Source organism: Beta vulgaris, chromosome 8 (genome assembly GCF_026745355.1).
Source record: "Beta vulgaris subsp. vulgaris cultivar EL10 chromosome 8, EL10.2, whole genome shotgun sequence".
In the NCBI taxonomy this organism is placed as follows: domain Eukaryota; kingdom Viridiplantae; phylum Streptophyta; class Magnoliopsida; order Caryophyllales; family Amaranthaceae; genus Beta; species Beta vulgaris.
This window is the reverse complement of record NC_079209.1, coordinates 52,973,521-52,986,198: the sequence shown is the minus strand read 5'-3', so window position 1 is coordinate 52,986,198 and position 12,678 is coordinate 52,973,521. Positions and strand designations below refer to the sequence as shown.

Genomic DNA, 12,678 nt, shown 5'->3' with positions numbered 1-12,678 from the left:
GCCATATTGCTATCCTCAAATTACATTGATGATTTCTTTTTCCTTATAATAAAACTCGGTATGTTTCCGAAAATGGAGAGAAAAAAATCTCTTATATAAATGGAGCATTTTGTTGGAAAAGACCTAATAAAATAGATATTTTGTTAGAAAAAACCTAATAATTTTTTTTTTGTTGAAAAAGATCTATTATAATACTTTCTTTTGTTACTTAAAACTAGCTCACTGTTTTTCGGCGAAAAAGTCAATTTTTTCGATATTGACTCGATTCCCTGGCCTCTCTTTTTCAATAAATGAGCCCAATCTATTTTTTTCTTACCATAATCCCTTAAAATAGGAAGCAAGAGGATATTGTTTGGTAGGGTTAAGGGATTAGATAGGATAGAAAAAAATATGTTGGCCTCATTTAATAAGAAAAGGAAGGGAGGAAAAGTCAATGTCAGAAAATTGATTTTTCACCTCGAAAATATTAAAGTGGTCTTATGCAACAAAGGAAAGTATTATAAGAATTTTTTGAATAAAAAAAAGTATTAGATATTTTCCAACAAAAATGACCTTGGGAAAAAAAATCATAGGAGACTTTGGGGTGTTTGGGACGACAATACCTATTAGGCAAGTACACCTAAAAGCTTATGTACTTTTAGCCTTTAGGCAACATGGCAGTAAAATTTGGTGGACGAGTAGTCGAATAGGGGTCCACCTCTTAATTCTTATGCCTTCCACTTTCCAGGTTCTTGCCACAAAGGAGAACACTTACTAGTAACTATAGTATGTTCTTTAATAAAATGTTCAATGTGGATGAAATCTAAGGCCCCGTTTGGTAGGGCGTAAAACGTTTTTCCGGAAAACTGTTTTTCTCTATTTTCAGTTTTACATTGTTTGGTTGGCAAAAGAGTGTAAAACCATTTTCCCTTGGAGTAAAATTACTCTCCCAAGGATGGAAATCCATTTTTCTTTCAAAATGAAGGGAAAACTATTTTCCTTCTCTCTTTTGTACACTCCTCTCCACTACCTCCTTACTTTCCCTTTCATTTTCCTTTCATTTCATCATTTTTTTTACATCGAACCAAACAACGGAAAACTAATTTTGGAATTGTGTTTTCTATTGTAAATTGTTTTCCATGAAAATTATTTTACACTGAAAATATTTTACGCCCTACCAAACGGAGCCTAAATCTGCCTAGCTAATGAATGCATAAAAAAAATGCTTATATATCTTGGTAAAAGTCCAATAATCATCATGATCGGACTTAAAACTTTTACGTAAATGTGCAGGTGCAGTGATTCATTGATTTGTGATTTTGATCAATTAATAAATTTAACTTCCAATTGCATTCCTCCTAGAATTTTCTTTATTTAGATGAGAAATTATCGAACATGTATACTAAGAGGTTATTTGGTTGATAAAGTAGAACTTTCTAAGATGTAATATAAGTTGAAGTTGTTTAATTGACAAAAATGTAGAAATTATTTTTCAGAAAATGGAGAAAGTTATTAACCTAGAGGGACCTAGGTAAGGACCTCTTTATATGAGAATGCAAGATTTTCTTCCCATGATCAATCAAACAACTTTCACCACTTCCTAGAAAATAAAACTTCAAGGGATTGGAAATACTACTTCATAGGAAATACTAATTCATGCATGCAACCAAACGAACCCTAAGAATAGATCTGTAGAAGTTAGTTGTATTTGACATTCATTCACTCTATCCTAATTCATGGACACATATTGGATTTATTCAGAAATTAAAACCCTAGCCTCCTCCCTCTTCAATTCCTTCTAGTTCTAGCCACTTCTATGGCTTAGCTTATCTCTAGTCCTCTAGCCTATTTTTTGTGGTAGGTAAAGTTTCGGGTATTCTCCTTCTTGGCGCGTCGACTAGTGGTTCGTTTGCATCTGATGGTGTTCGCATCGCTGGTATTCACTCGTGGTCGGTCGTGGGTGTTCGCATTGCTGGTGTTTGTTCGCGACGGGTTGTGTCCGGGTCGACTGGTGCTCATCGCGGCTCCAACAAATGGTAGCTTTTTGGTAGTCCCTTATTTGGGGGTTTTCTTCCTTTCCTGTTTTTATTTTATGTTTTATTCAGTTCTTGTTTTCTAATTTGTTAGATTAGTGATTGGTATTAGGTTGTTGTGGTCTCAATTAATTCCGGTTCTCTTAAGAACATTTGGAACCTTATTCATTTTCAGTTATGTTTGTCTTTCTCCCCCATGAATGGTTTCAAGAAGGTGTCTTCAGTTGGGCGTGGGGAGATGATGTGTTGTCGCGGCGGAACATCTACTCGAGTTTTTTATGCTCTATTTTCTTCTATTATCTTGTCCTTGAAGTTTGTTGTAACCATCCTTATGGATGCTTTAGGTGGTGTCTCTTGTGTGTAGACATCTCCTAGTTTTTTTTTTTCTCCCGATAAAGAAAATTGACCCACATTCGATTTGTACGTAAGTGAATTTCAACACAAATGAAAAATTGAGTCGACCCAACGTGATCGAAGACTTAATTATGACTTAGGGATGACAATAATTATTGTAATATATTATCCAAATAAGCTCATTGATTGTTAATGCTTATTTCCTCTGTTCCAAAATATTATTCTTGTTTCTTCTTTGCACGGTCATCGAGACGTATTTTTAGCCATTAATATCTTTAGTATTTATTAAAAAAAATTGAAAAAGTTGATATTACAAAACTACACATTTAACGAGATCCTACATCAACATGAGTATGTTTTTTTATACATCAATAAGAATATTTGGTCAAAGATTTTAAAATTTAACCATAAAAAATGAAACAAAAACCATATTTTGAGATGGAAAGAGTAATATGAAAACTTAAAAAGATCCAATATATGGACATAAAAAAATCACCTTTCAAATTTATTTTAATAAATACCTTTTATAGCAATATCCTTTCAAAATACTACATACTCCCTCCGTTTCATTTTAATTGTTACACTTTGACATTTTACACTATTCAAAGTTGCACTTTGACCCTCGTTTATGATTTATACGTGAATAAAAACATAGTCATGTGAGATCTTGTTAGATTCGTCTTAGTATGTATTTTATTAATATGTACTTTTTATAATTTTTACAAATACAAAACTAGAGATATATATCGTCAAAGTTTTGTATTGACATGCGTGAAAAGTGTAAGAGTAACAATTAAAATGAAACAGAGGGAGTACCACTTAACAATTTTACTTAAGTTTGACCTTCATGTTCACATGAGCACGTTACCAAAAGTTTCCCATCCAGATGACCCACGACCTCATCAGAGCACAACTTTCCTCTCTCCAGAATGACCTCCAACCTTGTCGCAGTCTAACTACCATCATTTAGTTTAGAAACGTGCTAACATGAATATCACGTGATTGTCAAACCTCATTTTAACTGTCAAACATAACTAAAAACGTTAAGGGTGTGTTTTTTTCACCTGACTATCCCTGAACTAAACTGAACTTATCTGACCTGATTGGACCTAATTAGAACTTATTGGACCTAATTGAAACTTATTGACCTGATTGGAACTTATTGGACCTGATTGGAACTTATTAGACCTTATTGAACCTGATTGGAACTTATTTGGCCTTATTTAACAAAAAATTTGATGAGTAATAACATAAATATTATCCCTAACATAAATACTATCTCTCAAAATTTATTTTAACATAATAATCATTAAAATTTATCCTTCAAAAAATAAAAATTATTAATTATCTCTTATGATTAATATTTTAACAAAAAAAAAATACTATTTATATATTTTCTATACAGAACTTTTACCACTAATATATTTAATAGTGTTGCTTTGATTTCATAAAGAACTAGTAGAAAATCAACTAATAACATTTATATCTTTCATTGTTATTAGTAACCAAAACATTTATATCTAGTTATTTGAAGACGAATTGCAAAATATTATATTTATAATTTACTTTAATAATAACATAATCAGCCAATAGTAATATGAGTAATAAAATAATATAGATAAGAATGCAAATATAATACTATTACTTTAATTAAAAAAATTTAATATTAACATATTATTTAATAGTAATATGAATAGTAAAATATAGACAATATTATAAATGTAGTACTATATAATAATCATAGTGATACTTTAAATAATTTTTTAACTCAAAATTATGACTTATTTTGTATACATCCAGATTCTATATTTGATCATCCATAATTTGTTTTGTTTTTTTACATAAATAACATCCAAAAAAATATGTTACTACATCCATATTATATTTTCTACATCCAAAAACTATATTTTACATTCATCATGGTTTTTGCCTCTTACATTCATTTGTGTATCCATATTGTATTTTGTACAACCACAATCTATTCTGTACATCCATAAATTCTTCTATACATTAAAAAGCTACATTTTCACATCCATAATGTTTTCACATCTAACATCCATTAGCTTTTCTGTACATGAGTACATCCAAAAATAAAATATGCTTGCATATCTAATATTGTTGTTGAACATCCATAAACATATGCTGGTCCATCTAAATTAAAGATGTCAAATACATAATTACGGAAATTTTCTAACAAAAATACTAACCATGGTTACTCATTTGGGGCCACGTGGTTGCCATAAGCAATGTTTATTGGCAAACTGTTCACTTTTAAGTGTTTTTCATATATTTTTTTAGGTTGTGAGCATATTTGTAGTCACATCAGATACTAATCTCCTCCTCGTTATCTTTTTCCAAGTAATACGGTTTTAGGCAAGATTAGGCAATGCTACATCTACCCAATGAGTAGTTAATCCATTAGAGATAAAAAATTAAAAAACTATTAAAACCGATGAATTGAATTATACTATTTATCCATTTCTATTAACAAGGAGTGTTAACTCACTGGATAGATAAAGTTTTTTTGCGCTGCTATTATGACTTACGAGGATTACAATCATGCAATAAATATCCTCACAAGTTCCCTAGTATACAGTACAGCGCCCCCATACAGCACAATGAGCACATGGAATTGTAAACATTCAACAAATTCAGTTGGCTAGCTTAGTCACTTGTGACTGTGCAACTTAAGAAAGCCAACACATTCACCAATAATATAACTCTGCGTCCCTGTAACAGCCTCCAACAATTCTAGTCGTTTCTTGAGTTATCTACTTTTCCTTTTTGCTTCCCTTTGTTTTTTTTCCAAGACTCCTTACTTGCCAAATTGCAAGATCCACCGCGACTTATTAGAATGCATGGAATTATTATTCATCAGAATCTTTAATTCAACACTACTACATCTTTTGTCTTTTCATATATTTCCTTAAACTTCTTATTCTAATAATTTATTTAGGAGTACTCTCGTAGTTTCCAAGTTTAGTATAAATAAGTGGGAAACCTAAACAATATTTGTAACTCACTCCCCTCATACTACAACATTTAGACACACAGAAAAGTAGTAAAAGCAGAAAAAAGGGGAGTGAATTATGGGACGATATGAAGATCAATTACCAGCGATAGTAATGGTGTTATTGCAATGTGTATATGCAATTATGGCGTTATTAAATAGGGCTGCCCTTGTTAAAGGCATGAGTCCTAGAGTTTTCATGTTCTATAGACAAGCAATTGCCACTTTGGTCATGTCTCCTGTTGCCTTTTTTGCAAGGTAACTACCCAAAAACATGTCTTATCTCTTATGTAAGCTTCTTTTGTTACATAACTAACTGAATGAACTCTACCATGGTAGATCTTCCATCTCCGGAGTTCGAAACTCGTCACCCTTGATTGACATATCGTAATTTCCTTGTAGTAAAAATATTAGTCTAATTAATTGGTTGTGTTATATATCCTCATAAGCTAGCAACGTAATCGAGTAAGTGTTGTTCCAGTGGTGACGGGACTGGCTTTGGTAGGATGAATCCGTGTTCGAATCCCCGCAACACTTTTGGGAGAGGAATAGAACCTAACCACCCTGAACTTGGCCTCGATTCGGATGTAGCCCGAAGAATGAACTGGGTGCAAACACCCAAAAAAAAAAAAAATAGCAACGTAACATTGGTCAAGATTGTATAAATTTAGGGTTTGTTGTGTAACAATAATAAGTCAGTAACAAGAGTCTTTTTGTATAGTTTTTTATATTGATGTCTAAAATTACTTGTTGTTTGCAGGGGAAAATCAACTAGTTGTAGCATGGGATTTAGGACTTTTCTCTTAATTTTCGTCACCGCTTTTGTTGGGTATGTAAATTTTATTTTTTCTCTATATAATCTTAATATGGTTTTAACAGTTCTATGCTTTCATACATTCTGATAATATTTCGGACTTTGTAAATTGTTCAACAGAGTGGTGTTAAATCAGACTATGTACTTTGAAGGATTATACATGGCATCATCATCGATTGCAAGTGCCATGTCTAATTTGGTTCCTGCAGTTACCTTCTTGACAGCAGCCATCATGGGGTAAATAATTAGATAAATACTAATAATTGACTTTAGTGTAACACAGATATGCATTTTAAAAGGTGTTATATATTAATGGTTCTAAAAGGATCCTAATTAAAAGTGGGTCAAAAAATTAGAAAAAAGTGGAATTTTAATGTACTTAAAGTGAAGAAAGTGAAAGTAGGTATAACTAAAAAAAATAAAAATGAATCCCCTTAAAAAAAGAAATGGAAAATGCGAAGTGGGTAGGTTGAGAAAAACAGAAAGACGAGACCCTTTTAGTTTTAATATAATCATGTTTCATAAACTGGGACCAAGGGACTAAATCATATTTGCTCGACTACTTCAGTCTCCAGCTATATAATCCAGTGCAGATATATATCTAGACACTTCCATGTATATCTAATATCCTGTACTCCTGTTTAGATGGATGACAATTGAAACATACAAGCATTGGTAGTGAGAATGTCAAATTCTGGAGTGTGGAAATCCCTGCTCTATTTTTATTTTCTTTTACAACGAGATACATTAATTAAAAGACGGAGTATAACTTAATACTAATACAATCAAGCTTAAATCAAACAAACCTAAAGGAGTTTTAGGAGCTCGTACATTCTATCTAAAATAAAAATAAATAAAAGTGATATAAAGTCGCTTAGGAAGGGGAATGTCTTAGTCAATGCTTATGATAGTTAGTTGAGTCAGATCTCGGATGGCTCATGGAAGTGGGAGAAGACGCGGATGATATTCACGATCCGGACAAAGAACAACCAACTGCGAGCGTCGCGTCTCGTCGCATGAGCAATCCCAACAATTTGCTATCGCTTGTGATTCTGGACTCATGATTAATTATGTGAAGAGTCACATTTTGTTGTGACTCCATACTCTCACTCGAGAGTATTTCAGGTTTTTGAATGAGGTAGGAGAAACACAAATGAGTGGGCGTGCTAAAAACCCCCAGATGCAATTGGTGTGCCGCCTTCAAATTTAGTCAAGACAAGGACCATTAACATCAATGCCAAGCTTTGAAAGAGAGCCAAACAAGTTGAGCTCTCGAACACACCTTCGATTTGCAAAATCGGAAAACATATGTCCCAACCATGAAATACTATCAACATCTCATCCATGTTCCCGAACTTTTTGAGTCACCTTGTCCCTCAGCCCATGTACCCAAAAACCGACACATTCTACTATTACAAACTTGAATAATCACCAATCTTGACCCAACTGACAAACACTTGTTGATTGCCACAACAACCACATACAACATCTTTAACAATTCGTATCAAATGACTCATTCCTGTTATTCGGAGTTTTAACACGCATCCTAAGAAAACAGACATACTTCCATCCAATATTTCCTAATGATTTAGACTTTCTTATTATTGTCGGATATGACAAAAGATTTCAAGGTGTGTTCTCTTCCTTTTAAAAAAAAAGATTTAGGTTTAACAGGGTTGAAGTAAGTTTCGATTCGTTCTAACTTCAAGTAAGTTATAAATTATAAATTGAATATTTTGTATCTCACAAATAATACTAAATTGTTGCATTGAATCTGTTACGGAAAAAATAATAAATTTCAACTAATATTAAGTAAGTTTTCATAAATTCTAATAAGTTCAGATTTATATAACAAAAAAAAAAAGTTTATAAAAAGGAGTATCCTTAAGATGAAGGGAATGCGTCTAACATAAAAGGCTGGCTAGGATATGTTCACTTGCCTATGAGTATATAAATTGATGTAAAAATGTTAATTGGGTAAATATTAGGTTGGAGCAGGTGCATGTGAAGAAGTTGAGCAGCTTGGCTAAGATGCTAGGGACTGCCTTTTGTGTGATTGGAGCAGGCTGCATGGCTTTATTAAGGGGGCCGAAATTACTAAATGTCCAACTCCCACCAGCAGCTAACTCTGTTGTGCTCAAGTCATTTGGAGGTGATGACACTTGGTTGCTTGGCTGTCTTTTTATCTTTGCAAGCATGTGTTGCTGGTCCTTCTGGCTCATTTTGCAGGTGATACTCTTTTCTTTTCAAATTAATTTGAATACTTATTTTTGTTTTCATTTATCTTATTTGGAGAATCTCCTCTTTCAGAATTAGACGGTTAAGTGTATAATCTATATATGAGTTAGAAAAATATTTATCTCACAGTGAAGAATTAGAGAAAGAGCGACTAACATATAAATTGGTGGCTTATTCCACTTATCACAAATTAGTTTTAAGATGGAACCCTGCCAATCTTATATGTGATCAAACTCACCCCAACACGGTGTAAGGTTTCTTAGCAACATATGTAATGTGATGTATTGTTTATGTTGCGTGGAACAGGTACCGTTAACAGCATGTTATCCGAACCATTTATCTCTCTCAGCGTGGATGTGTTTCCTTTCTATGTTGCAATCTGGGGCAATTGCTTTGCTCTTAGAACGCGATCCAGCAGCTTGGAATTTGAGCTCAAATCTTGAACTCACTTGCTGTTTCTTTTCAGTAAGTCAAAAATCAAAATCAAAATTTTAAAGATTCTCTTGGACAATTGAAATCTCAAAACAACGTTAAGTATGCTAATATACGTCTCTGATCTGTGTATGTTACTAGGGAATATTTGGATCTGGAGTACAATTCTTTGCTCAAGCTTGGTGTATCTCACGGCGAGGTCCACTTTACTCTGCCATGTTCAACCCTCTATGCACTGTCATAACTACTGTCATGGCATGCATATTTCTTCATGAAGAACTTTACGTTGGCAGGTAAAGTTTCAATCCATGAATGTGTATATTTTAAAAGTTCAATTTTTGCGAAACAGAACTTTCAAAGCATTATTTGTAAAAAAAAAAAACAAATTTAATTTTTGTTTGCAAAATAAAGACGTATTATCAATTTGCAGAGTGGTTTTTGAAATGTATATGGGCGACCTTTCTATTTTCCTTGAACCCCATATTTCCATTAAATGCAACACCATCCTTATGCATCTCGAAAACCACAACGGAAAATAATAATAGGTTTCATCTTGCAAAGAAAATTGAATTTGTCTTTTTTTCAAAAAATTCTTTAAAATTTCGCAAGATTGAACTTTTAAAAGTTTTTCTTTTTCAAATTTTCCATATTTTTGACTAAGTGAAAAAGTAGGGACATCAATTATATGACTACAAAGATACTATTGAGATATATTGTATAGGATAACGAAATAATATAGATTTTCAACAAATACAAGTATCACATTAAGAAAATAGAAAATTAAACTATAATTAATATGTTTTCGTTTGTTGAATTTCAGTATATTAGGAGCTGCTGCAGTGATCATTGGCCTATATACTGTGTTATTGGGTAAAGCTAGGGAGATGAAAGAAAAATTATTAGAATCTGAGGATTTCGTAAGTAATCCATCCAAAGCAGCACAAGAGAAGGCAAGCTTTAAGATCGATGATCTAGAGCAGCCATTATTGGCAGATATTTGTAACGATCAAGTTTAGATTTAGTTGTAAATGATAAATTATATTATATTCTTATATGTACTTAAACCCAATTTTTTTGACCATGCTCTATATGGCAGGATAGAGTGTATAGTAGCAAGTTACATAGACGCCATTGAGAATAGAGGATGTGTCAACTTTATTGATTAGTAGTATATTATAGTTATATTATCTTTGCCCTTGACTCTATTTGATCAGTGAGATGTATAATACACGATATTTAATAAGATTATCTTCATCAGATGTCTATGCACTAATTTGTGTAGTTGATTATGAGAAAATATCAAATACAACCGTTGTCTATATATATAAAGGCTACGTGTTGTTTATATTATATGTTATGTGGATCTTCTAAATGTGAGGTTTGCAAAAGCTTGAGTTTGCATTAGATGATAATAATATTTATAGTACACCACTATATACTAGAAGATAGCTATGGCTAACTAACTGTAAATATCTAAACGAAGAGATACAACAGAAAAGATATTGTTTACACAAAATTATCTTTATCTAACTAAAAGATAAGATAAGATAGTACAACAAACTTAAGATAACAGTAGACTAAGTCTACGTATTATCGCTAATATGGCCCCGCAAGACGGACGGTCGATCAATAAGTCCGATCTTGGATAGAAGGAGATCAAGTCGTGGTCGGGACAAAGGCTTTGTGAGAAAATCAGCGAGTTGATCACCCGTTGGAACATGAGTAACTCTTATAACCCCTGCTTGTACTTGCTCGCGGATAAAATGAAACGCAAGAGCTAGATGCTTCATTTTTGAATGAAAAACAGGATTGGCACTTAGATGTGTTGCACTCAAGTTATCACAGTAGATGACGGGAGTATGGGAAGATGTGACACCAAGTTCAGTAAGAAGATTTCGAATACCAAGAAGCTCAGCAGTAGTAGCAGCCACGGCCCGATATTCGGCCTCGGTAGAGGACCTAGCAATGGATTTTTGCTTCTTGGAACACCACGTTAGTGGAGTCTTGCCCAGAAATACCACATGACCCATAGTGGAAACATAATCATCCTTGTCACCTGCCCAGTCAGCGTCGGAGAAGGCATGCAGACGTAGAGGAGAGTTGCGAGCTATGGTGAGACCTTTGTCAAGAGTGCCGCAGAGATAACGCAAAAGTCGCTTAAGAGCAGACCAATGATTCGTGGTTGGACGAGCTAAGAATTGCGAGAGACGATTGACAGAAAAGGCCACATCAGGCCGTGTAAGTGTGAGATATTGGAGTGTTCCAACAGCAGCTCTATAATCTTTCGGAACTTCAAGAGGTGTGCCGGAGTGAGCCGTGAGAGGTTGAGTGACGACCATTGGGGTAGGAGCAGCTTTAGCATCACACATACCCATGCGATCAAGGAGATCGAGAATATATTTCCGCTGACTTAAGATGAGACCTGTAGCAGTAGGGACAACCTCGACACCCAAAAAATATGACAATGTACCAAGGTCCTTCAAAGCAAACCGGTTAGCCAATGTACTGATAAATTTGTCAAGAGTAGATACATGGGGTCCCGTTATGATGATATCATCCACATACACTATGAGATAAATAGGATGCGGTGAGGAAGATAAAATAAATAGGGACGTGTCCGAAACCGCACGCTTGAAGCCCAAGCCAAGAAGAAAATTTGTGAGTTCAGTATACCAAGCCCGCGGAGCTTGCTTGAGTCCATAGATGGCTTTCTTTAACCTGCACACATGATTAGGATAAACCGGATCAAGATAACCCGGAGGTTGAGCCATGTAGACTTCCTCTGTTAATGTTCCCTGCAAAAAAGCGTTATTAATATCAAGTTGGCGCAAATGCCATCCATTAGTGACCGCAAGGGTGAGTAAAGTGCGAATTGTTGCAGGGCGGAGAACAGGACTAAAGGTCTCGGAAAAATCAATGCCGGGACGTTGTTGGAACCCTTTGGCAACGAGACGTGCCTTATAGCGATCAATGGAACCAACTAAATTATATTTAATGCAAAAAATCCACTTGCATTTCACCAAATTTTGAGTGTTAGTCGAGGGAACAAGAACCCAAGTTCCCATTGAACGAAGTGCGGAGATCTCGGAGTCCATTGCCTTTTTCCAGCGTGAGTCTGTAAGGGCTTGAGAAATGGTTTTGTGTTCAGTTTGGCGGGGTTGGGTAGTGGTTGGATTAGCATACTTTAGATTGGGTTTGCGGATATTGTTCATGGACCGGGTGATGACGCCAAGGGGGGTAGTGAGAGTTGGTGCGACTGGAGGGGAGGGAGGATGAGAGCGAGGAGGGCTAGGTGTTGTGGGAGATGTGGGTGGGGTGGGAGACGGACTCGGGGCAGCAAAAGAAGTTGGGAGAATAGGTAGGGTGAGAGAAGGAGAGTACCACTCAGGAGGTGGTGAGTGAGTCATAGGAGGAGTGGATGTGAGAGTGGGATAAGGAAATTGATTTTCGACAAATTGAACATGACGCGAGGTGTAGAGACGATGAGTGAGAGGGTCGAAGCAGTGATAGACGCTTTGAGATTTGGAATAGCCAAGGAAGATGCAAGGCTTAGATTTGGGATCGAGTTTGTGAGTGGTGTAAGGACGGAGCCACGGGTAGCAGAGACAACCAAAACTGCGGAGTTTGAGATAGTTGGGATGGGAGCCAAAGAGACAGTGATATGGGGAACGACCCTGAAGAGTTGGAGTAGGAAGGCGATTTAAGAGCGATTTAAAAGGCGGATTAGACCAAAAAGGTAAGAGGGAGTTGGGCTGAAGAGAGAGATAGGCCAGTTTCAACTATGTACCGATGTCGACGTTCGGCAAAACCATTATGTT

At 35.0% G+C, this 12,678-nt stretch overlaps 1 protein-coding gene across 2 annotated transcripts; it reads left to right on the top strand.

The window, feature by feature from the left end:
* The first annotated feature begins 5,159 nt into the window (after positions 1-5,159).
* Positions 5,160-10,119, top strand: LOC104901779 (WAT1-related protein At4g30420). 2 transcript variants are annotated; one of them, XM_010689393.4, is made up of 7 exons: positions 5,162-5,634; positions 6,137-6,205; positions 6,311-6,427; positions 8,179-8,419; positions 8,735-8,893; positions 9,002-9,153; positions 9,681-10,119. In XM_010689393.4, the coding sequence occupies exons 1-7, from the start codon at positions 5,456-5,458 to the stop codon at positions 9,874-9,876; spliced, it is 1,113 nt and encodes a 370-aa protein (XP_010687695.2). In that variant the 5' UTR covers positions 5,162-5,455; the 3' UTR covers positions 9,877-10,119. The 2 variants fall into 2 exon arrangements, with proteins under 2 accessions (XP_057247264.1, XP_010687695.2); XM_057391281.1 differs by lacking the exon at positions 6,311-6,427 and having other exon boundaries at positions 5,160-5,634.
* The last annotated feature ends 2,559 nt before the right edge of the window (positions 10,120-12,678 follow it).